Source organism: Pan troglodytes, chromosome 11 (genome assembly GCF_028858775.2).
Source record: "Pan troglodytes isolate AG18354 chromosome 11, NHGRI_mPanTro3-v2.0_pri, whole genome shotgun sequence".
NCBI lineage: Eukaryota > Metazoa > Chordata > Mammalia > Primates > Hominidae > Pan > Pan troglodytes.
In genome coordinates, this window is record NC_072409.2 from 17,597,204 (window position 1) to 17,622,521 (window position 25,318).

Consider the following 25,318-nt stretch of genomic DNA (forward strand, 5'->3'; position numbering starts at 1 on the left):
TGTCCTCCCCAGATGTTTCCCATTGGTTCCCTGTAGATGTATTTGGCCTGGTTGCAGACGGCCTTCCGGGTCAGATGTCGCCCTGTCATCTGGCCTTCCACCTAAAAGGTTAACTGGGTCTCCACCTTCACGATGTTTACATTACAGGGGAATACACAGCAGCTTAGAGCAGATGGGCGACCAACTCTCCACGCTAGTCTTTCTTGGTTTTCTGAGGGGAGTGGAGGACAAGAGGGGAAAGCAGGGTCTTGCTCTGTCGCCCAGGCTGGAGTGCAGTGGCACAATCACCGCTCACTGCAGCCTCGACCTCCTAGACTTAGGGGACCCTCCCGCTTCAGCCTCCCGAGTAGCTGGGACTACAGGTGCGTGCCACCACACCACACTAATTTTTTTCCTTTTTTTTTTTTTTTTTTTTTCTTTTTGGTAGAGATGGGTTTCTCACTATGTTGCCCAGGCTGGTCTCGAACTCCCGGGCTCAAGCGATCCTCCCGCCGCGGCCTCCCAAAGCGCTGGGATTACAGGTACGGCCACCGCGCCCAGCTGCTTCTCCTTGGTGGACTGATCAACACCAACAAGGCGGCGCACGTCCCTATTACTCACGCCTTCGTCAGGCTCCTGGAGAATATTCATCCAGTCTTCCAGGGGCATGACGCTCCGCCTCCTCTTGACAGGTGGCTGGCCCAGGATCAAGATTCCCCTCCAGGCCACCGCTCCACCTGGGGAGGCCTCAGCCGCGGCCGTAGCCGCGGTGGCCTCCATAACGGCTGCAGTCGTCCCCGCCTAGAGCCTGGTTTTGGAGCCGCGAGGACGCCGACGAGGACGCCGACGAGGCTGTTTAACTTCCCGTGAGTCCCCACCCTCGCCGCTCCGCTGGCCGGGAATTTGGCAAGGCTTTGCCCTACGCGGTAAACACGTAAGCCTACTGGCCTCCGCATTTCCCTGAGCAGCGACCTAGATGACGCCAGACTGAGGGAGCCGCAACCACTGGCTACAGTTGACACGGCCCTAACGGAGGCTTCTCGCGAGGCTTGGCAGCCCCATAGCCATCTCAGGGACAAGGAGGCTGTGATCAGCAGATCTCGCGAGGTTCAGGAAAGCGCCCCGGGAACTGGGCCGCTGGGCCAGCCCCTGCGTCGGGGGGCAAGATGGCAGCCCAGGCTTTGGCGCTGCTGAGAGAGGTAGCGAGGCTGGAAGCGCCGCTGGAGGAGCTACGCGCGCTTCACTCCGTGCTGCAGGCAGTGCCGCTCAACGAGCTTCGCCAGCAAGCGGCGGAGCTGCGCCTCGGCCCGCTCTTCTCCCTGCTTAACGAGAACCATAGGTGAGAGGACCCCGGGGGCTTGAGCCGAGGAGAGGGGCACCCCTAAATATGGACACGAGAGTGGTTGAGGGCAAGAACAGCGCTTTTCCCAGTCACAGGGGAGGTGGAAAGTAGCCGAAATTTGCAGAGAAGGAAGGATCCTGGGTTCAGAGGCAGGAGATGGGGTTCAGGTTCAGCCTCTGAGAGTGCCCCAGGGTGTTTTCTCCCGTCGCCTGGCCTCGCTGCCTCTGAGCAGTGAGGCACTGCCTGCTCCTTCAAATAGAAATTAAAGGAGGAAAGCAAAGCTGTCCACTTACAAGGAGCATTCCACATCTCTTTGTACAGGTTCTTGATTTGTTTCCCCTTCTAAAAGGATCCTATCCTGGCAATGTGGCAAGAACCATCAGCATTTTAAATTCACATGCCTTTTCATCCAGTCATTCTTGTTAAAAAAATTTAATGCAAGTATACGCGCACAAAATGTGCAGTTACTTTGTTCTTTCGAACCCGAGGCTGGAATCGCCCCAAAAGCAGCGGCAAGAGAGTTCCCACGAGGGAGTGCTTCAAACCTTCCCGAGATGTGGCTGGTTGGGATGACAGAAAAAGAAGCACTGAATGCCAAGGCGATCAGTCCAAAAGCGTTTAGGGGGAAACCTGCAGAGGGCTGCAGAAATTGTCAAGACGGACACCGGGAGAAAGGTGTTCCTGGGTATGTCCGCAGTGAGGGGGTCAGGGTATGGAGTTCAGATGAGAGTTTAAAGGAATTTGGCTCAGGGTTGAGGCCAGTTTCTTCCAGTGTTTTGGGGAACAACCTAGGTACCTATATCAGGCCTGTGAATGTTCAAGGCCCCTGGTTTATGGTCAAGCCTGCTAGGGAAACCTGCCGCTGGCTAGGTCAGAGAGCAATCAAGGCACTCTGATTTTCCATCAGGACAGAGAAAGAAAGGGGGCGACTGGAGGACCCTACAACATTATATGCAAGAATATAACATATCGTGTGTGGCACCAGAACACTAGAAACAATCTAAATATCCTTTAACAGAGGATTCCAAATTATGCGCTATTACTCTGTAACACTGTGCAGTTGTTTAAGTTATTGAGGTAGATGTATATATATGTATGTGGACATGGAAAGATCTCTGTGTTGTTTTTTGTTTTGTTTTGTTTGTTTGTTTGTTTTCAGACGAGTCTCGCTCTGTCTCCCAGGTTGGAGTGCAGTGGCGCGATCTCGGCTCACTGCAACCTCCGCCTCCCTGATTCACGCCATTCTCCTGCCTCAGCCTGCCGAGTAGCTGGGACTACAGGCGCCCGCCACCACGCCCGGCTAATTTTTTGTATTTTTAGTAGAGACGGGGTTTCACCGTGTTAGCCAGGATGGTCTCAATCTACGGACCTCGTGATCCGCCCGCCTCGGCCTCCCAAAGTGCTGGGATTACAGGCGTGAGCCACTGCGCCCGGCCAATCTCTGTGTTGTTGAATGAAAAAGAAAATCGCAGGGTATATCAATCTATAATTTTAACCTGTAATTTTTAAAAAGGATTACAATGTTCCCAACCCCCACAGGCATGTAAAACTTGTATAACATTGCAAATATCTGCAAAGGTACACCAGAAACTATTAATAGGGAAGTGGGTCTGAAAATAGTAGGACAACTTTTACTTTTGATTTTTTACACATCCGTAGTGTTTGATTAAAAACACTTTGTAGGCCCGGTGCAGTGGCTCACGCCTGTATTCCCAACACTTTGGGAGGCTGAGGTGGGCGGATCACCAGGTCAAGAGATCGAGACCATCCTGGCCAACATGGTGAAACTCCGTCTCTACTAAAAATACAAAAGTTAGGCCAGGCACGGTGGCTCACGCCTGTAATCCCAGCACTTTGGGAGGCCGAGGCGGGTGGATCACAAGGTCAAGAGTTCGAGACCAACCCGGCCAACATAGTGAAACCCTGTCTCTACTAAAAATACAAAAATTAGCCGGGCATGGTGGCACGTGCCTGTAGTCCCAGCTACTCTGGAGGCTGAGGCAGGAGAATCTCTTGAACCTGGGAGGCAGAGGTTGCGGTGAGACGAGATCGCTCCACTGCACTTCAGCCTGGGCAACAGAGTGTGATTCCGTCTCAAAAAAAAAAAAAAAGCAAAAATTAGCTGGGCTTGGTAGCGCACACCTGTAGTCCCAGCTAGTTGGGAGGCTGAGGCAGGACAATCACTTGAACCTGAGAGGCGGAGGTTGCAGTCCAAGATTGCACCACTGCACTCCAGCCTGGCAACACAGCGAGACTCCATCTCAAGATAATAATAATAATATAATAATAATAATAAAAACACTTTGTAGACCGGGAGCAGTGGCTCACACGTGTAATCCTAACACTTTGGGAGGCTGAGGCGGGTGGATCGCTTGAGCTTTGGAGTTTGAGACCAGCCTGAGCAACATGGTGAAACCCTGTCTCTACAAAACAAAACAAAAAATTAACTGGGCGTGCATGCCTATAGTCCCAGCTACTTTGAGGGCTGAGGGGGAGGATCCCTTGAGCCCAGGAGGCAGAGGTTGCAGTGAGCCAAGATTGCACCACTGCACTCCAGCCTGGGTGACAGAGTGAGGCCCTTTTTTTTTTTTTTTTTTTTTTTTTGAGACAGGGTCTCGCTCTGTTGCCCAGGCTGGAGTGCAATGGCAGGATGTAAGCTCACTGTAACCTCGCCTCCCAGGTTGAAGCAATTCTCCTGCCTCAGCCTCCTGAGTAGCTGGGACTATAGGCACGTGCCACCACCACAACGCCCAGCTAATTTTTTGTGTTTTTAATAGAGATGCAGTTTCACCATATTGGCCAGGCTGGTGTCGAACTCCTGACCTCAAGTGATCTGCCTTGCCTGCCTCGGCCTCCCAAAGTGCTGGGATTACAGGCATGAGCCACTGCGCCCAGCCAAGACTCTGTCTAAAAAAAAAAAAAAAAAAAAAAAAAAAAAAAAAAAAAAAAAGATTAAAAAAACATTTTATAATTCTTACCTGGATTCTGGGGAAAAAAAGGAAAACAAAACCACTTTGTATTTGATAATTTGATCATTTAAAATAGAGTTTTGAAATGTTTGTGATCCAAAGACTTTCAAGTGACCTTACTACTTGAAAAGATTATGAACCACTGAATCAACAGTGGATGATTTCAGAGCGCTTTCTTGGCTCTGACCTTCTAAGATTCCTTCCTTTTCTGTAAGTGTTCTCCATTCATGATGTCTATCAGTTAACATTATTTGGGTCTGCCTATGAAATATCTCTTATTTGTCTCCTCTTTAATTCAAGCCCTCATTTTTTCCCTATTGCTAGGTCTGTAGTGTTAGTCTGACTTCTCCTTACCTCTGAAATTCCTTTTCTAGCAAATTCCTTTTCTAGCAAATTCCTTCCCACCTTGTAACCCCAGTGAGTATACATCTCGAGTCAGCTGGTGCTAATCTTTTCTGTGGTTTCCCATTGCCTGTAGTGAGTTTTTAGAATGCCATTTGAGCCCTTTACAGTATATTTCCATCCTACTTTTCCAACCTCACTTTTTTCCTCCACTCCACTTCTTTTCATCTGCTCCAGCTACCATGTGGCACCCTTGTTTTTCCTTAAGCCTGACTTGCACTTTCCTAACTTTACTCATACCAGCCTTTCTAACTGAAATACTTTGCTGTCTGTCCATATTCTGTCCATCCTTTTAGGCCCACTAAAGAGCCATCTCCTCCAAAATATTTTTCTCAATTATTCTAGTTGCAAATGACTGCTCCTCAGATCTGCTAAAGGACATTATTGTTATTTCTGTTAATGATAATTGACACTATTACCTATGTTATAGTTCTCTGTGTGTCTATTTCCAGTTTGTAAATTCTTTGAAGGCAGTGACCACATTTTGTTCATGTCTGCATCCCTCTTAGGGCCCAGCACATAATGAAGTGTACGCCCAATTAAATTTGAGACTCACAGAGTTTAGAGTGGCCACCTTGTCCAACCTCTCCTATTAGAGATGAAGAGACTTCCAGAGGTCATACTGCAAGTTGACAGCAGAGATGCAGTAGGAACTGAAGTGAGGCAGAATTTGAGGATTCAGGTCCATGGGGAAGATAGTTTGCTGAATGAAGGAGCAGTGCTTTAGGGAACAATTTTAATGGAATTTAAAGACAGAGTAATTCAGAACTGGATACATAGTAGATACCAACTGCACCTTGTGGGAATAATTCTCTGGATAGTATCTGGCAGTCTTCAGATACTTTGCTGTTATCCTGGCTAAACCACATAAGTTGTTGTGTGTTGGTTCACAGTCTGATCTTGTAGATGTAAGTTAGAATCTTGACAGTTTTTTTTGAGAGAGTTTAAGTCCTAAGATTACTGCTTTAGAACATGAAAATCAAACAAGACTAATTTTAAGCATTAACTCTTTGGCTCGTTGGCAAAGAAGGGTCACATAGGATCTGAAATTTGTGCACTGTGCAGTTTAACGTACCACTACTTTTTTTTAAACAGCTTTCAAAGGTATAATTTATATACAATGAACTGCACTTAATAAAACGTACAAGTTGGCAAGTTTTGACATATGTATATACCCATGAAACCATCGCCACAATTAAGATAGTGAATGTATCTTTCACTCCCAGAGGCTCCCTCATACCCCTTGCTAATCTCTCCCTGTTTCAACCAGTCAACCGCTGATCTGCTTTCTCTCACTGTAGATGAACTTGCCCTTTATTTTGGCCAGACATGGGGGGAAGGGATCATACAAATGGAGTCATACATTATGTATTCTTTTGTTTGGTTTCCTTCACATAGCATAGTTATTTTGAGATTTATCTATGTGGCATGAATAAATAGTTCATTCCTTTTTATTGTTGAGTGGTAGTCCATTGTATGAATGTACTACAGTTTTTTATCCATTCCCCTGTTGGTGAACATTTGAGATTTGAATTGTTTTCTGTTTGGAGATATTACAAATGACAGTGCCGTGAGCATTCATGTACAAGTCTTTACATAAAAATATTCTTTCTTTTCTCTTTGAGTAAATAGCTAGGAATGAAATGGCTAGATGGTATGGTAGGTGTATATTTAACTTTTTAAGCAACTGGCAAACTGTTTTCCAAAGTGGTTATAGTATTTTACATTTCTACCAGCAGTGTATGAGAGTAGATCATAGACCTAAATATAAAACCTAAAACTACAAAACTTCTAGAAGAAAACAGGAAAAAAAAAGTATGACTTTGAGTTAAACAGACTTCTTTAATATGACACCAAAAGCATGATCTATACAAGAATAAATTGAGCTGGGTGTGGTGGCTCATGCCTGTGGTTCCAGCTATTCAGGAGGCTGAGGTGGAGGCTACAGTGACCTGTGATTGCTCCACTACACCAGCCTGGGTGACAGAGAGAGCCTGTCTAAAAAAAAGAACAAAGTGATACAAAGTAGAATTAATCAAAATTAAACATTCGGTTCTTCAGGCTAGGTGGTGGCTAACGCCTGTAATCCCAGCACTTTGGAAGGCTGAGGTGGGCGGATCATGAGGTCAGGAGTTTCAGACCAGCCTGACCAACATGGTGAAACCCTGTCTCTACTAAAAATACAAAAATTGGCTGGGCGCGGTGGCTAACGCCTGTAATCCCAGCACTTTGGGAGGCCAAGGTGGGCAGATCACGAGGTCAGGAGATAGAGACCATCCTGGCTAACACAGTGAAACCCCATCTCTACTAAAAATACCAAAAATTAGCCAGGCATAGTGGCAGGCACCTGTAGTCCCAGCTACTCGGGAGGCTGAGGCAGGAGAATCGCTTGAACCTGGGAGGCAGAGGTTGCAGTGAGCCAAGATCGCACCACTGCACTCTAGCCTGGGCAACAGAGTGAGACTCAGTCTCAAAAAAAAAAAAAAAGAAAAAGAAAAAAATCGGTTCTTCGAAGGTTACATACAGTTAAGAGAATGAAAAGAAAAGTCACAAATGGAGAAAAATCTTTGTGAAGAATATATCTGATAAAAGACTTCTATTCAGAATATGTAAGGAGCTTTCAAAACTAAATAGCAAGAAAAGAAATAACCCAATTAAAACATGGGCCAAAGATTTGAACAAGAAGTACAGATGGGGCCAGGCATGGTGGCTCACACCTGTAATCCCAGCACTTTGGGAGGCCAAGGCAGGTGGATCACCTGAGGTCAGGAATTCGAGGCCAGCCTGGCCAACCTGGTGAAACCCCATCTCTACTAAAAATACAAAAATTAGCTGGGCTTGGTGGCAGACACCTGTGATCCCAGCTACTCGGGAGGCTGAGGCAGGAGAATCACTTGAACCCAGGAGGTGGAGGTTGCAGTGAGCCAAGATCACGCCATCGCACTCCAGCCTGGGCGAAAGAGTGAGACTCCATCTCAAAAAAAAAAAAAAAAAAAGTACAGATGATAAATATGCACGTAGAAAGATATTCAACATTAAATAGGGAAATACAAATTAAAATTACAGTGAGATTCTACTGCACACTATTAGATTGGCTAAAATTTTAAAAGGCACAGAAGCAATGCAACCCACATGTGCAACCGAAGTGTCTATGAAGGGATGAATGGATAAACAAAATGGGGTATATACATATGATGGGATATTGTACATCTTGCCTTAAAAAGAAAGGAAATTCTGACAGATGAACTTTGAAGACGTTGTGCTAAATGAAATAAACCAGACACAAAAGGATAAATGTTGTATGCTTTTACTTACATACCGAGAGTAGTCAAATCTAGAGAGACAGAAAGTAGAATGGTGGTTGCCAGGAGCTTGGGGAGGGGAGAATAGGGAGTGTTCAATGGATGCAGAGTTTCTGGTTGGGAAGAGGAAAATGTTCTGGAGATGGACGATGGTGATGGCTGGACAACAAAGTGAATGTACTTATTCCCACAGAACTGTGCGTTTAAGAATGGTTAAAATGGTAAATTTTACCTGTAATCACATTTTTTTTTTTAAAGGAAAAGAAAACCATACTTATAAGTATCCTCATTCCTCCTCTTCCCCATTCCTCCAGCCTCTGGCAACCAGGAATCTACTTTATTTTATTTTATTTTATTTTTTTTGAGACAGAGTTTCGTTCTTGTCGCCTAGGCTGGAGTGCGATGGCGCTATCTCGACTCACTGCAACTGCCGCCTCCTGGGTTCAAGCGATTCTCCTGCCTCAGCCTCCTGAAGTAGGTGGGATTACAGGCGCCCACTACCACACCCAGCTAATTTTTTTTGTATTTTTAGTTGAGATGGGGTTTCACCATATTGGCCAGTCTGGTCTTGAACTCCTGACCTCAGGTGACCCACCTGCTGTGGCCTCCCAAAGTGCTGGGATTACAGGCGTGAGTCACCGAGCCTAGCGGAATCTACTTTCTATATGGATTCGTCTATTCTGGACATTTCATATAAATAGAATCATTCTCAAAAGGAAGCCTTTTGTGTCTGGCTTATTTCACTTAGCATAATATTTTAAAGGTTTATTCATGTTGTGATATGTATCATTACTTCATTGCTTTTTATGGCTGAATAATATTCATTATATGCACATAACACATGTTTATCCTTTCATCACTTGGTGGACATTTGGATTGTTTCCACTGCTGTGAACATTTGTGTACAAGTTTTGTGAAAATAGCATGTTTTCAATTATCTTTGGTATAAAAACATTCTTAATACTACCTTAGGTTCAATTATGCAAAGTGAAATTCCTGAATTAAAAGAGTATGTTCATTTTTAAGGCTTTTCATTTGTATCATGTAGTTACCTACCCAAAAGGTTGTATCAGTTGAATTGTATACTACTACTAACAATATATTAGCCCATTTATTTGTAGTGTCTATTAAGAGACAAGAAAATTGTTCTGAAAACATCTTCTGTATCTACCACTGGTAGTCATCAGTTTCTCTTACATAGTTCTTCCCTCTTCTCTCTATCCTCACTGCTGCTCCCCTGGTTTACTCCTTCATCACCTCTCACCATTTACTGCCTTGTAATTGAAAATTCTTCCCCTAACACTGGTGCAGAGTGAATTCTATAAGTCAGATCTCGTCATTTTACTTCTTTAAGACCACTTATGGCCTGCCATTGATTTTCTGGAAGAAGTCTAAATTCCAAGCATGACATAAAATACCTGTTAGAATCTGGCTTCTGTGCATCTTTTCAGTTTCAGTTCTTGTCCTTCACCTCACCCTTTTACCTTCTCACCACCTCTCTCCCTTTCTGACCCCAATCATACCAAACTACTTGTTCCTTGAAAGTATAACACTATGTCTTATTCCTCTCTGCCTTTTCATGTGCTGCTACTCCCTCTACCTAGAAAACTTTTCTTCTGGATAACTCCTACTTTTTCTCAAAATTTAGTTTAGATGTTACCCTTCTGGGAAGCCTTCCCTGTACCCTCTGTTCTTTTTTAAGCTCCTATAATTTCTAGTCTTAGCCCATAGCGTTTATTTATCTGGATTACAGTTGCCTTTTTTTTCTGTATCTTTCATTGGATTGAGCTCCTTAAGACTAGAGAATATATCAGGCCAGGCACGGTGTCTCACACCTGTAATCCCAGCACTTTGGGAGGCTGAGGTGGGAGAATCACAAGGTCAGGAGATCGAGATCATCATGGCTAACACAGTGAAACCCCCGTCTCTGCTAAAAATACAAAAAGTTAGCCGGGTGTGGTGGCATGCACCTGTAGTCCCAGCTACTCGGGAGGCTGAGGCAGGGGAATTGTTTGAACCCAGGAGGCAGAGGTTGCAGTGAGCAGAGATCGTGCCACTGTACTCCAGCCTGGGCAACAGAGCAAGACTCTTGTCTCAAAAAAAAAAAAAAAAAAAAAAAAAGGCCAGGTGCGGTGGCCCAAGCCTGTAATCCCAGCATTTTGGGAGGCCGAGGCAGGTGGATCACCTGAGGTCAGGAGTTCGAGACCAGCCTGGCCAACATGGTGAAACCTCGTCTCTAAAAATACAAAAATTATCCCAGCATGGTGGCAGGCCCCTGTAATCCCAGCTACTCGGGAGGCTGAGGCAGGAGAATTGCTTGAACCTGGGAGGTGGAGGTTGCAGTGAGCCAAGATCAGGCCATTGCATTCCAGCCTGGGCGACAGAGCAAAACTGCACCTCAAAAAAAAAAAAAAAAAAAAAAAGAAGACTAGAGTGCATATCTTATTCTTCTCTGTAGCCCCAGCACAGACAATGCGCATAATAGGTACTTAGCAAATGTTTAGTAGGTGAGTGAAAGCTGCTGTTTCAAAAAGAAGTCTGTGTGGAGGAGACGCTGACGCAAGCTTCAGCTATTATTAGGTTGTTACTTCCTACCTGGGCAGGATATGAACTAATAAGATTTATGATGTCTCCTTCAGGGAAAAGACTACTTTGTGTGTATCCATTCTGGAGAGATTGCTTCAAGCTATGGAACCAGTTCACGTGGCCCGGAACCTCAGGGTTGACCTGCAGAGGGGACTAATTCACCCTGATGATTCTGTAAAAATCCTCACTCTTTCCCAGGTATGAAATTCTACTAGGAACCGACATTGACCACCTGCTCTGGGCCAGGTTCTGCACTGGGACAGAAAGATGAAGAAAGCACAGTATTTCTCTCTCTCCTTCCCTCTTCCTTCTCCCTCTCTCCTCTGCTCCCTCTTTCCCCCTAGGAAATGTGTGGTCTATTCCAATGTGCATAGCTAACTATAACCTGGGAGATACAAGCTAAAGAAAGAAGTTCCATTAAGTACCATCTAAATCATTCATTAATCAGATACTGACTGAGTTCCTTTTACATGCCAGGCATGGTGCCATATGCTGTTAGAGTTACCAAGATAAACAAAACCGATTACTTTCCTTCAAGGAGCTCCTAGTGTAAAGAAAAAGATTCCTATGTGTTCAAATAGCTCTCTGCCATTTTAGATTCTGTTACACTGGATGAACCAAATGCTATTGTAAAGGTCACTAAACCAACAATTAAGACAGTAACTCTTATCATCCTGGTAACCAAAGCATCCTGCTATTTGAGTGAAGAGCTGCTGCTAAGGATTATCTTGTTGAAACGTTAGGAGCTAAACAGTTACTCAGTAGATACTGAACTACTGTTTTTCCTTTTCTGTGTTTATTCAGCAAAAAAGGGCGCTGGGCACAGTGGCTCACGCCTGTAATCCCAGCACTTTGGGAAGCCAAGGCAGGCGGATCACCTGAGGTCAGGAGTTCAAGACCAGCCTGGCCAACATGGTGAAACCCTGTCTCTACACAAATACAGAAATTAGCCGGGCATGATGGCAGGTGCCTGTAATCCCAGCTACTCAGGAGGCTGAGGTGGGAGAATCGTTTGAACCCAGGAGGCAGAGGTTGTAGTGAGCTGAGATCGCGCCACTGCACTCCAGCCTGGGCGAAAGAGTGAGACTCCATCTCAAAAAAAAAAAAGTTGGGGGAAAGGGGGAAGATATCAGTTTATTCACTGGCCATTTATATGCCAGACACTGTAGCAGGTGCTTTGCCTGTTCGGTCTCGTTTAATCTTCGTAACTATCCTGGAATTAAATATTGTGTTCCCATTTTACGGATAAGAAATGGGGCTAAAATTTGTGCAAGGTCAGTGTAGCTAAACATAGAGCTGGGTTTGTATTGTTTTCACTCACTGAGCTATCTTACCTCTTTACCCACTTTCTTTTTTCTTTCCTTTCAAAGATGTGACTATACCATATGTGTGTTTGACTGAATGCATTTAGGTCATTTTGATTTTTTAATGAATTGATATATGGCTGTGATCACTAACTCCTAAAATAACTGTGCACTAAGGAAATTGGACCATCGTGTGTTTACCGTATGTTGCCCTACTTTAGAAGAGTGTTTCTGATTGTTTTTCTTTCAGATTGGAAGAATTGTTGAAAATTCTGATGCTGTTACTGAGATTCTAAATAATGCTGAATTACTAAAACAAATTGTTTATTGCATTGGTGGAGAGAATCTATCTGTAGCAAAAGCGGTGAGTCTACTAGAATCATTGACTTAAATGTGCAGAGACATCAGTGTCCCAAAAGATAAAGGCCTTCTGAATTGAGAGTGAAGGTTTAGAATGGATGATTTGCGTAATGGAATTTACAACTTCATATGGATTGTGTAAAATAAATGGTTGTCAAGTAAATACTAGTAAACCCCATTCATTTTCTAGGATATACATATCTACAGTATCCATCATAATTCTATGGGGGATACCTTGCGTCTTTTCCAATTATAAATAATAGCTAAAACATGGGCAAGGTGCATTCCATGCACTATTTTTACATCACTCTTATGAAGTAGATAATAACCTGCATTTTGGGAATGTAAGAGATATTTTCTTTCTTTATAAGGCTATCAAATCCCTGTCAAGAATATCACTAACCCAAGCTGGACTGGAGGCTTTATTTGAAAGCAATCTGCTGGATGATTTGAAAAGTGTAATGAAAACAAATGACATTGTTCGATACAGGGTGTATGAGGTAAGATAAAAAGCACACTTTCTCATGCTTACAAAGCAGAATGCAGTTTGGCTTATGCTGAAAAGCAAGATGGCTCATTAAGTATATAATCTGTGTTTGGCCCTACAGTAGGTGCTGGGAATATAAGGATGCATTCCCAGCCTAGTATGTGAGACAGTCATAAAAAATACTTACAGCCCAGCTCTATGGGAGGCAAGGGCAGGAGGACCCCTTGAGGCCAGGAGTTTCAGACCAGCCTGGGCAACATAGTGAGACCCCATCTCTACAACGATTTTAAAAATTAGCTGTGCATGGTGGTACGTGCATGTCGTCCCAGCTACTCAGGAGGTTGAAGTGGGAGGATCAACTGAGCCCAGAAAGTTGAAGCAGCAGTGAGCCGTGGTTGCACTACTGCACTCCAGCCTGGCCAACAGAGCAAGACCCTTTATATATATACATATATATATATATATATATATATTTTTTTACAGTGCAATATAATTACTATGATAGAGAAGATATTGAAACCAGACTTGAAAAAATTTGTAGTAGTAATAAGAAGAAATGGCCCTTATTTGTACCAGCTTTGTACTAAGCACTATGCTAAAATACTCACATATATTATCTTTAATTCTTACAGTAAACTTTGTATGTTGTTATCATTAACCTCATATTGATGGAGCAATTGATCCAAGACCACACAGTTAATAGGGTGCATGTTTGAAATAGAATCCTCTATAGTCTAATTCCATCTTCAGAACACTTTCTTACTTTGCATGTCATGATACCATACTATGCTGCTTTTCCTTCTACCTCTCAGTTTCTTCTCAGCCTCCTGGCTCATTATCCTCCGTTGAATCTTTAATTGTTGGAGTTGATGAAAACAGAGTTCCAAGCCCTGCTTTCACGGTACTCTACTCATTCCTAGGCAGTTTTACTCACTTATGATTTCACTTCCCATCTGTGATGATGCCTCTCAGATGTAAACTTCCAACTGAGACCTTTCTTCTGAGCTCGAACCTTCATGCTCAACTGCTTACTCACTCTTGGCCCCTTGGGTATATTCTAGGCCACTCAAACTCATGCTGAAATCAAATTCCTGATCTTCCATATCCACCCTATCCCCCTAATAAAAAATAAGACAACAAACTGGCTGTGTCTCACAGTCTGCTTAGTTGGGTATTAGACCTTGGCTCATTCTGAGGCCTGTTTTCCCTGCCACATATCCATTCGGTCATCATATTTTGTTGATTTTATTTAAACCCCTGCATTTCTCTTCATTAGTACAGCTTCTACCACCCTAGACTAACTTACTGGTGTCACTCACCTGGGCTACTATATTTGCATCCAAACTGGTCTCCACTCATCCATTTTTATCATCCCTAGTCTATCTTCTCATGCAGTCAGAATGGTCTTTTAAAAGTCCAAATCTGATTGTGTCATTTCTCTGCTTAAAACCCTTCAGTGTCTTCCTATATCTCTCAGTAAGACCTCAGAACATACTTGCTGAATGAGTAAGTGAATGACTGACTGACTGACTGACAGGATGCCTGAATGAGTGAATGGTTTTATAATCTGTTTGTTGTGGCTGATTCAGGCTTTTGTACCCTGATTGATGATTGCTTGGGTGGGAAAGTGCTGATACACCTAGATATAATGGAACATTTCTGTGCCAAGGTGGCAGGGCATGGTGGCTCATGCCTGTAATCTCAACACTTCAGGAGGCCAGGGCGGGCAGATCACTTGAGGTCAGGAGTTCAAGACAAGCCTGGCCAACATGGCAAAACTCCATCGCTACTAAAAATACAAAACAATTAGCCAGGTGTGGTGGTGCATGCCTGTAATCCCAGCTACTGGGGAGGCTGAGGCACGAGAATCGCTTGAACTCAAGAGGCAGAGGTTGCAGTGAGCTGAGATCACGCCACTGCACTCCAGCCTAGGTGACAGAGTGAGACTCTGTCTCAAAAATAATAATAATAATAATAATCTGTGCCAAAGTAATTTCTTATGCGTTCACTGAAGTTTTTCTACTTAAAGAGACAAATAATGGATTTTTTAAAACTCATTTATAAAAAGTACCTAGTCCTACATTTAACTTAAAATGAGATCTATCAGGCGTAGGGCTGTTTTGACCTTTTTCTTTTTTCTGTTTTTTTTTTTTTATTTCAGCTAATTATAGAGATTTCTTCCGTGTCACCAGAATCTTTAAACTACTGTACCACAAGTGGATTGGTAACCCAGCTCCTGAGAGAGCTGACTGGTGAGGATGTGTTGGTCAGGTGTGTTGACTGAGTTCTTAAAGTGAAATATCCTCTTTTGAAGGGCTGGGAAACAACCTTGGGACATCTGTGATTTTCTCTATTAGAGACTTTGCCCAGGTTGCAATCTCATGACTGATGTGTGTCCTGAAGGAGGGATCTTTAGAAAATTGTTCAAATTACATCGTGACAACATACTGGAACTTGGGAAAGCCCCACATGACAATTCAGCTACTTTCAAGTGACTCTGTTCCATGTCCCTAGGCCTGTGTGCTCTTAAAAAGTTGCAATCATGTGGTAACTGCCATTTTGAATTACTAATATTTTATCATATTCATTTATTTTGGCATTGTTAAATAGCAACACTATGGCATGATAGAAAAAACATGGGCTAGGCCGGGTGCGGTGGCTCACGCCTATAATCCCAGCACTTTGGGAGGCTGAGGTGGGCGATTCATGAGGTCAGGAGTTCAAGACCAGCCTGGCCAACATAGTGAAACCCTGTCCCTACTAAAAATACAAAAATTAGCTGGGCATGGTGGCATGTGCCTATATTCCCAGCTACTCGGGAGGCTGAGGAAGGAGAATTGCTTGAACCTGGGAGGTGGAGGTTGCACCACTGTACTCCAGCCTGAGCAACAGAGTAAGACTCTGTCTCAAAAAAAAAAAAAAAAAAAAAGAATATGAGCTTTTCAAAATGAGGAAGACTTGGCTTGCATGCCTCTCTACTATTTATTAGCTGTTTGGCCTTGGACAGATAATTATAAGCTTTCTACATCTCAGTTTCCTCATCTCTCAGATAGAACAGTAACTAAAAAAGATATTGTGCCAGGTGCAGTGGCTCACAGCCTGTAATCCCAGCACTTTGGGAGGCTGAGGAGGGTGGATTACCTGAGGTCAGGAATTCAGGACCAGCCTGGCCAATACGGTGAAACCCTGTCTCTACTAAAAAAATACAAAAAATTAGCTGGGCATGGTGGTGGGTGCCTGTAATCCTAGCTACTGGGAAGGCTGAGACAAGAGAATTGCTTAAACCCGGGAGGTGAAGATTGCAGGGAGCCAAGATCGTGCCATTGCACTCCAGCCTGGGCAACAAGAGCAAAACTCCGTCTCAAAAAAAATAAAAAGATATTGTAAGAATTAAGCTAATTGACCATAGAAAGCAGTACAATGGCTGACATAGGTTCTCAAAGAAATGTTAATTCCAGTCTCTTCCACCCGCTATTCCCTAAATCCCCTTTAATATCTGCCAAATGTTCCTTTGTTGATATTCCACAGTTTACTAATACCTCCTCACTGTTGAACAGTTGATTTGCTTCAAGTATTTTGCTGTTATGATAGCATTATAGTTATCTTTGTGTATATAGGTTTTGATTTTTCTTATCTTAAATGATTTTCTGATTGTCCTGTGTTCTTTAAACATGGCTGAATTTATTAAACCCATATGAGTAAATCAGTCACTAGTTACATTGCTTCAGTGCATTTGAGTGTCTCAACCTAATGAGACAATTAATTTTGTTAATTATTTTTTAGCATTGTATCAAATTTTGTGACATAGAAAAAAACCTGTAAATGGTCAGTCAAAACACTTTAGGATCAACTACCAACTAAATAAATTTTTTAGTTATTTTCTTTGATCATGGTTGGATATGAGATGATACCAAAGAATTATTGTTAATTTCTTAATATGTGGCAGTGGCATTATAATTGTGTAAGGAAACATATGTGTTTTGTAGAGATGCATACTAAAGTATGCAGGGGTAAATGGCAGGGTGACTAGGATTTGCTTTAAAATAGTTCAGCAAAAAGTAGGGAAAAGAGATGAAATAAGTAAAGCAAAATCTTCATAACCATAAAATCAGGTTATGTGTATATGGGGGCTTACTGTATTCTCATTACTTTTGTGTATGATATTTCAAAATAAAACACAAATTTAGAAAATATTTTAGGAAGCAGCTAGGTTATAGTGGAAACAATAGTGGACTTCAAATCAGAAGGTCAAGATTTAAATCGAAACTCTGCCTATAATAACAATATGATTACAAAGAAGTCACTGCAAATTTCTAGGCCTTAGGGCTTCATGTGAAAAGAGGAGCCAAGATTATTGACCTTTCGAATGTGATAAGAATTAAATAAGATAACCTGTATGAGAACAATTTATAAACTATGCAAATCCTGTGCAAAATCTCCTTGTTTTTGTCCTTCTGACATTTTAGAGCCACCTGTATAGAAATGGTGACATCACTGGCATATACTCATCATGGACGACAGTATCTTGCTCAAGAAGGAGTAATTGACCAAATTTCTAATATAATTGTTGGGGCAGATTCAGACCCTTTCTCTAGCTTCTATCTGCCAGGTAAGAAACACTGATGCCTATGGAAATGATGGTGCGTGTTTTATTTCTGAGTTATCTCTGACATCAGGGGGTTGGGGTAGGGAGTGGACAGGGATTGTTTTCCTTTAGAGCTGATTTCCTTAATGAGCTGATTTCGTTTAGAAGATATCTAGAGCCACCAAGTTCAAATTCAACAGCACATTAAAAGGGTCATCCACCCTGATGAAGTGGGATTTATCCTATGGATGCAGGGAGGGTTCAGCATACACAAATCAATAAATAAGATATACTATGTTAACAGAATAAAGACAGCAACCAAGTAATGCGGGAAAAGCATTTCACAAATTTCACCTTTCTTTTATGATAAAAACTCTTAACAAATTAAGTATAGAAGGAATCTATCTCAACACAATAAAGGCCATGTATGACAAACCCACAGCTAACATACTCAGCGGTGAAAAGTTGAAAGCGTTCCTCTAAGATCAGGAACAAGGCCGGGCGCAGTGGCTCATGCCTGTAATCCCAACACTCTGGGAGGCCAAGGCAGGCAGATCATGAGGTCAGGTGATCGAGACCATCCTGGCTAACACAGTGAAACCCCATCTCAACTAAAAATACAAAAAATTAGCCGGGCATGGTGGTGGGTGCCGGTAGTCCCAGCTACTCAGGAGGCTGAGGCAGGAGAATCCCTTGAACCTGGGAGGTGGAGATTGCAGTGAGCCAGGATCGCGCCACTGCACTCCAGCCTGGACAACAGAGTGAGACTCCATCTCAAAAAAAAAAAAAAAAAAAGATCAGGACAAGGATGCCCACAATTACCACTTCTATTCAGCAAAGTACAAGAAGTTATAGCCAGAGCAATTAGGCAAGATAAATAAATAAAAGGCATCCAAATCGGAAAGAAAGAAGTGAAAATTTCCCTGTTTGCAAGTGATGTAATGTTTTATTAATATATAGAATAAAGATTCCACCAAAAAACTGTTAGAATGAATAAATAAATTCAATAAAGCTGCAGGATACAAAATCAGTGCATAAAAATCCGTAGCATTTCTATACACTAACAGTGAACTCTGAAAAAGTAATCAAAGATACATTCCCATTTACAATAGCATTCAAAAAAAATTAAATATTTATGAATAAATTTAAGGAGGTGAAAGATCTGTACACTGAAAACTATAAAAACCGATGAAGGAAATTGAAGAAGACACAAATAAATGGAAAGGTATCCTATGTTCATGGATTGGAAGGATTAATATTATTAAAATGTTCATGCTGCCCAAAGCACTATATAGATTCAGTGCATTCCCTCCAAAATTCTTAAATTTAATGACATTTTTCACGAAAGCAGAAAAAATAATTTTTAAATATACATATTTCAGAATACATTGTTCACAATAAAGATATATGATTTTTTGTCAGTTAAAAGTTAATTTTTTTAAAAAGATACCTATAGCCTCTTATTGAGGTGGAATCTGTTGCTCTTGGAGCTACGTACTGTTGACTTTGGTTTTCTGGAAACATCAGGGCTATTTAGAACATTAGGATATTTTTCTTTTTGAATATCAACAAAAACATAAATAAAAATACTAGTAATGACATTTACAGTATGTTTCACAGATTAATCATGTCTCTGAGTGGGAGTCTTTATCTGTTGTAGGATCTACTCTTGCCATTCTATTCTGGGTCTTGGTTGATTAGTCTTTCTTGAACACTTCCAGAAATTGGAGATGTATGCCTGCCTTAGGTAGCCTAGCTTATTTTATTAATGAACATATCCATTTAAAAATTTCTTCCTGGTAATGAGTCTAAACTTGCCTTCCTGTAATTTGTATCCACTGGTCCTTTTTCTTTGTTCTCCCTCTTGCATATGCCAGTACTTCAATAGCTGGTCCCAGCTCCATTGACGCCCTCTCTCAGGATCACACATCACAGGTCCTTCAGAATCTCCTAATGGTCTCTCGGATCTCCAGGCAACACACTACTCTAACCTTTCTATGCTTTTCTGGCCTGCAGTTCATTTCTGTTCCTGTGAAGTCATAGAGCCCGCAATTCATGCTGTCTTGTTCCCCTATTAAAATATATTTTTGTAAATCTCTTTAGGATTCGTGAAGTTTTTTGGAAACCTGGCTGTCATGGATAGTCCTCAACAGATCTGTGAGCGTTATCCTATCTTTGTGGAAAAAGTCTTTGAAATGATAGAAAGTCAGGACCCCACTATGATTGGTGTAGCTGTAGACACAGTTGGAATCTTGGGATCCAATGTTGAAGGAAAACAGGTTTTACAGAAAACAGGTTGGTATGACTTGGCCCTGTTCAGGGATATCTTAATTTTTGACAGGGGTTCAATATGTAAGTTCATTTGCTGGTGGGTTAACTACATTGTAGAAACTATTTTATGGGTGGCAGTCTTGTTAACCATGACCTTGGACTCATGTCTGAAAATCTAATAATTATTACGGAAAACCTTTTTTTTTTTTTTTACTTTTCACTGGTTTAGGTTTTCATTGGTTTAGGTTTCTACCAATCGATTTCAACCAAACATTGTTTCCTGTTTCCCCTCTATGATGTCTTCTTTGACTAGATTTCATGGTACAAAGACCATGGGCTAGAGTCAGAAAGGTCTGGATTCATGTCCTTGGGTTTTCTATTCTTTTTTTTTTTTTTTTTTTTTTTTTTAAGAGATTGAGAGTGTCTCTCTGTTACCCAGGCTGGCCCCAAACTCCCGGGCTCAAGCAATCCTCCTGCCTCATCCTCTTGATTGGCTGGGTCTACAGGTCCACACCATTGTATCCAGCCCTGACTTTGCTTTTTGAACTTCATTTACTCACTTCACTTTTCTAGGCCTCATTTTCTTCATTTATAAAAATGGCATAACAACTACTTCTCAGGGTTGTTGTGAATATTTATGAAATTTTGAGAAAGGAAAATAAAAGTTTGTTATAAGATTTCATGTTAAGAGATACTTTTGGCATGTTACGAGATACAGTGGTTCATGCCTGTAATCCAGCACTTTGGGAGGCTAAGGTGGGTGGATTGCCTGAGCTCAGGAGTTCAAGACCAGGCTGGGCAACATGGCAAAATCCTATCTCTACTCAAGAATACAAAAATTAACCAGGCATGGTACTGCGCAACTGTAGTCCCAGCTACTTGAGAAGCTGAGGAAGGAGAATCGCTTGAACCTGGCAGGTGGAGGTTGCAGTGAGCTGAGATCGTGCCACTACACTCCAGCCTGGGTGACAGAGTGAAATTCTATCTCAAAAAAAAAAAAAAAAAAAAAAAAGAGGCCAGGTATGGTGGCTCATGCCTGTAATCCCAGCATTTTGGGAGGCCAAAGCAGGTGGATCACTTGAGGTCAGGAGTTCGAGACCAGCCTGGCCAACATGGTGAAACCCTGTCTCTACTAAAAATACAAAAATCAGCCAAGCGTGGTGGTGCATGCCTGCAGTCCCAGCTACTCGGGAGGCTGAGGCAGGAGAATGGCATGAACACAGGAGGTAAAGGTTGCAGTGAGCCGAGATCACACCACTGCACTCCAGCCTGGGCGACAGTGCGAGACTCTGTAAAAAAAAAAAAAAAAAGAAATAAAGAAAGATACTTTTATGGAACATCCATGAGGATCAACAGCACAACAAATTTTACACACAAAATAATATGCAGCCCAATTATTAAAATTCTTGAGACACATATGTTGAAAATTATCTCACCTGTAATCCCAGCACTTCAGGAGGCCAAGGCGGGAGGATCGTTTGAGCCCAGGAATTCAAGACCAGCCTCATCAACAACAACAACAAAAAAAATTAGCCAGCTGTGGTGGTGCATGCCTATAGTCCCAGCCACTCGGGAGGCTGAGGTGGGAGAATTATTTGAGCCCAGGAGGTGAAGGCTGTAGTGAGCCTTGATCACTCAGTTGCACTGCAGCCTAGGTGACAGAGTGAGACCCCATCTCAAAAAAAAAATTTAACAAGAGGCCAGGCGAGGTGGCTCATGCCTGTAATCCCAACACTTTGGGAGGCCAAGGTGGGTAGATTACCTGAGGTCAAGAGTTCGAGACCAGCCTGGCCAACATGGTCTCTACTAAAAATACAAAAATTAGCTAGGTGTGATGGCAGGCACCTGTAATCCCAGCTACTCGGGAGGTTGAGGCAGGAGAATCGCTTGAACCTGGGCCGTGAGTCGAGATTGCGCCATTGCACTCCAGCCTGGGTGACACAGCGAGACTCCATCTCAAAAAAATAAAAATTAGAAAATAGAAAAAGAAAAAAGAAAATTAATATGCTGTTGTGTATCACAGCTAATATTTTTGTTATATGTCGTTTTCTAAGTGCTTTTACCTATGACAATCGTTTTACAGTCCTGCAAAGAACATACATTGTCATTTTCATTTTCCAGATAAGGTAGATGAAACTTAGAGGAGTTAAGAAAATTTCTAAGGTCATACAAATTACGGCAGCTGCTACTCAAGTCCAGGTCCTTTGATTCCAGTTTTATAACTTTGCCTTATATGTGCTGTGTTGCGTGTAATTATGTGTTCTAGGCCTGTCACTGGTTCTCTGACTACATGCTTATTTTTGTCTTGGTTTAGGTTGGTAGAGGTCATAGTGTATGAGAGCATACTTTTAAAAAATCTCATTTTTCACTTCATATCCATTAGGATGGCTATTATTTTAAAAAAAAACCCATAAAATAATGAGCGTTAGGATGTGGAGAAATTGTAACCCTTGTACATTTTATATTTCCTTCATCCAGCAGCTCCACTTTCAGGTATATACCAAAAAAAATTGAAAGCAGAGACTCAAACAGATGTTTGTACAGTCATGTTCATAGCAGCGTTATTCACAATAACCAAAAAAAGGTGCAAGCAACCCAATGTTCATTGATAGATGAATCAATAAACAAAATGTGGTATATACATAACAATTGAATATTACTCAGCCTTTAAAAAGAATGAGATTCTGGCACATGCTACAGCATGGAGGAAGCCTGCGCCACTGATAACATTATGCTAAGTGAAGTAAGCCAAACACATAAGGACAGATATTGTATGATTCCACTTAGATGAGATGCCTAAAAGAGTCCAGTTCACAGGAGGTAGAAAAGTGGTTGGCAGGGGATGAGGGTAGAGAAGAAAGGGAATTATTGTTTGATGGATACAGAGTTTCAGTTTGGGTTGATGAAAAAGTTCTAGAGATGGATGGTTATGATGGTTGCCCAACAGTGTGAATGTACTTAATAGCACTGAACTATACACTAAAAATGGTTAAAATGGTAAATTTTATGTTGTGTATATTTTACCATAATAAAGAAGAATCTCACTGTTATCCTTCAAAGGAACTCGCTTTGAACGCTTGCTTATGAGAATAGGACATCAATCAAAGAATGCCCCAGTGGAGCTAAAAATTAGATGTTTGGATGCAATTTCATCTCTTCTGTACTTACCAGTAAGTAGATAGGGAAATAATGAAGGACAGTGGTATATGTTTGGGAGAATAAATCTGTATGAATCAACATGATAAATGTGATGAAGTAAATACAAGAAGATAACCCTCATTATATGACTGGTGACATTTTTAATTTAAAATGGAATCATAGAGTGTTAGAACTGAAGAGACTCTAGAGACTGCTTAATCAACCACATTCAAAGAAAACTGGGAAAGGTCTGGGCTGGATTTGAGAAAGAGTCCTCCAGACTTAGCCAGTTTCACACAACAAATTAATGACAGAGTGCCATCAGCACTCAGGTGTCTGACTTCTAAATAAGTGCTTTTCTCCAGATCAGTTAACTTTTGATGAGATTTTCCTTTTCTTTCCTGTAGCCTGAGCAGCAGACTGATGACCTTCTGAGGATGACAGAATCCTGGTTTTCTTCTTTATCTCGGGATCCACTGGAGCTCTTCCGTGGCATTAGCAGTCAGCCCTTCCCTGAACTACACTGTGCTGCCTTAAAAGTGTTTACGGTAGGTATTCACTTCCATAGGTCCTTCTGGGACCCTGCCAGCTCAACACTTGAGTACTTAACAGTGAGCCAGAGCCTGTGCCATCTCTGGGGATGCACAAGTGCATAGTATAGTTTCTACCTTCTGCTACCTTAGAGACTAAGTAAGGAGACAGATGTGTAAACAGATTGTTTCAGTAAAAGATATTAGGTGCTGTTTGAGGTTTGAACAGGATGCTATGGGATCACACAGTTAATTCCAGACTTTTTAACCGCCATCCTCTATTAACCTAGCCCTGGTCTTCCTAATCCTTATTTCCCCTGCAGAAAATAAAGCTTCGGGCACCTAATGCTCCAGTGGTACCAAACTGTTTGTTTTGTGTCTCTGGACCTTTGCTGGGGTCTCCGTATCTAACACTCTTCCTTAACTTTGCTCCTTAACCTCTTACTCACTCGTCAAGGACTAACTCCTTGTGTTCAGCACACTTTGCCCAGATTGACAAGGTTGAGTTAAACAATGTTGGTTCTCATATGTTGCATTTATTTATTCAGCAAATATTTGTTGAGTTTCCGTTTTTGCTCAGTGAAGGGCATACAACAGTGAAGAAAATATATAAAGACCTTCCTTTCATGTAGTTTCCTGTCTATTGAAGGAGCCAGGCAGTAAATATAATTGTACAGTTACTTATATAATTACAGCTGTGGTAAGGATTATACCTTTGTGTTCTATTTGTTGTATTATTTTGCAAATGTTTATTTATCGACCTGTCTTACCTATTAAGTAGAGTTGGCTGAGAGCAGGAAGCATATCTGATTTATCTTTGTAGCCCCAGCATAGCAAGATAGTAATCGCTTTAGTAATCATATCAATAATGGGATCTCAGACAGTATACATGGCCTAGACTGGGAGGGAATAAGGAAAATGGCAGGGACAAAAGAGGGTAGGCTTCCTGAGGATGTGATACAGGATCTGGGTCTTGAAGGATACAGGTATTCCTATAATCTTCAGAAACATTTTTTTTTTGAGACAGAGTCTCGCTCTGTCGCCCAGGCTGGAATGCAGTGGCGTGATCTTGGCTCACTGCAAGCACCACCTCCCGGGTTCACGCCATTCTCCTGCCTCAGCCTCCCGAGCAGCTAGACTACGGGCGCCCACCACCATGCCCGACTAATTTCTTTTTGTATTTCTAGTAGAGACGGGGTTTCACTGTGTTAGCCAGGATGGTCTCGATCTCCTGACCTCGTGATCCGCCCGCCTCGGCCTCCCAAAGTGCTGGGATTACAGGCATGAGCCACCGCGCCTAGCCAGAAACATTTCTTTAAGACTGCTTCACCCTTGTAAATGGTCATTGTATGAGATGGCCATTTTGGCTCCTGCTTAGTATTTTCATTATTAGTTTATTTTGGTTTTGCTCTTCTACCTTATCCTGTGCTTAGCTGGTTCCATTGTAGAAATAATTTTCTATTTACTGGTTGGGATAACTATTTTTATTTCTGCCTACCTTCATGCTTGGTTGTGAAGCAGGCCAAAGTTTCTCAAACATTAATCTTAGGAATCTTATTAAAATGTAGATTCTAATTCAGTAGTTGTGGGGCAGAGCCTGGGATCCTGAATGTCTAACAAGCTCGCAGGTGTTGCTGATGCTACTTGTCTGTGGAACACATTTTGAGAGGAAAAAACTAGGCCATAAACTTGATTGTTACTTCTTTTTCATTAAAACGTAATAGGTTTTGAAAAACTTAATCTTAAAATTTGGAAAAGACTTAGAAGTAGAATTTTTTAAAATCACAGAAAGTTATACCTTTTGGTGTATTCCCTTTTAGTTTTTGTATTAGTGTGTGTTTATTTTTGGTGAAATATTTCAAACATAGTTGTATCTTGCTACCTCTGCCCAGTCCTATTCCCCTTCCTCTGTTCTTAGATAAAATCACTATCACAAAGTCAGGGCCCATAAATGATTTCATATTTCTACTACATATTGTGTGTATCCTTAAATAAAACACAGTATTTTAGATATTCATAAACTTTGTAAGTGGTATCATGCTGTTTGTATCATTCCATTAGGT

General features: G+C 41.9%; 1 protein-coding gene across 4 annotated transcripts in view; it reads left to right on the forward strand.

Moving 5' to 3' along the window:
- The first annotated feature begins 648 nt into the window (after positions 1-648).
- PSMD5 (proteasome 26S subunit, non-ATPase 5) overlaps positions 649-25,318 on the forward strand; it is a 45,517-nt gene continuing 20,847 nt past the window's right edge. For 3 of the 4 annotated variants that reach the window (XR_010148876.1, XR_010148877.1, XM_016961553.4), the window contains exons 1-9: positions 1,056-1,318; positions 10,634-10,778; positions 12,135-12,248; positions 12,616-12,744; positions 14,893-15,002; positions 17,198-17,340; positions 19,420-19,611; positions 22,648-22,757; positions 23,133-23,273. Coding sequence is in view for 2 of the 4 variants with exons in the window: in XM_016961553.4 (XP_016817042.3) it covers positions 1,146-1,318; positions 10,634-10,778; positions 12,135-12,248; positions 12,616-12,744; positions 14,893-15,002; positions 17,198-17,340; positions 19,420-19,611; positions 22,648-22,757; positions 23,133-23,273 (1,257 nt within the window). In the remaining 2 variants the exon portion in view is untranslated. Of the gene's footprint in view, positions 1,319-10,633; positions 10,779-12,134; positions 12,249-12,615; positions 12,745-14,892; positions 15,003-17,197; positions 17,341-19,419; positions 19,612-22,647; positions 22,758-23,132; positions 23,274-25,318 lie in introns of all 4 variants that reach the window. The other variant, XM_520224.8, reaches the window with a different exon arrangement.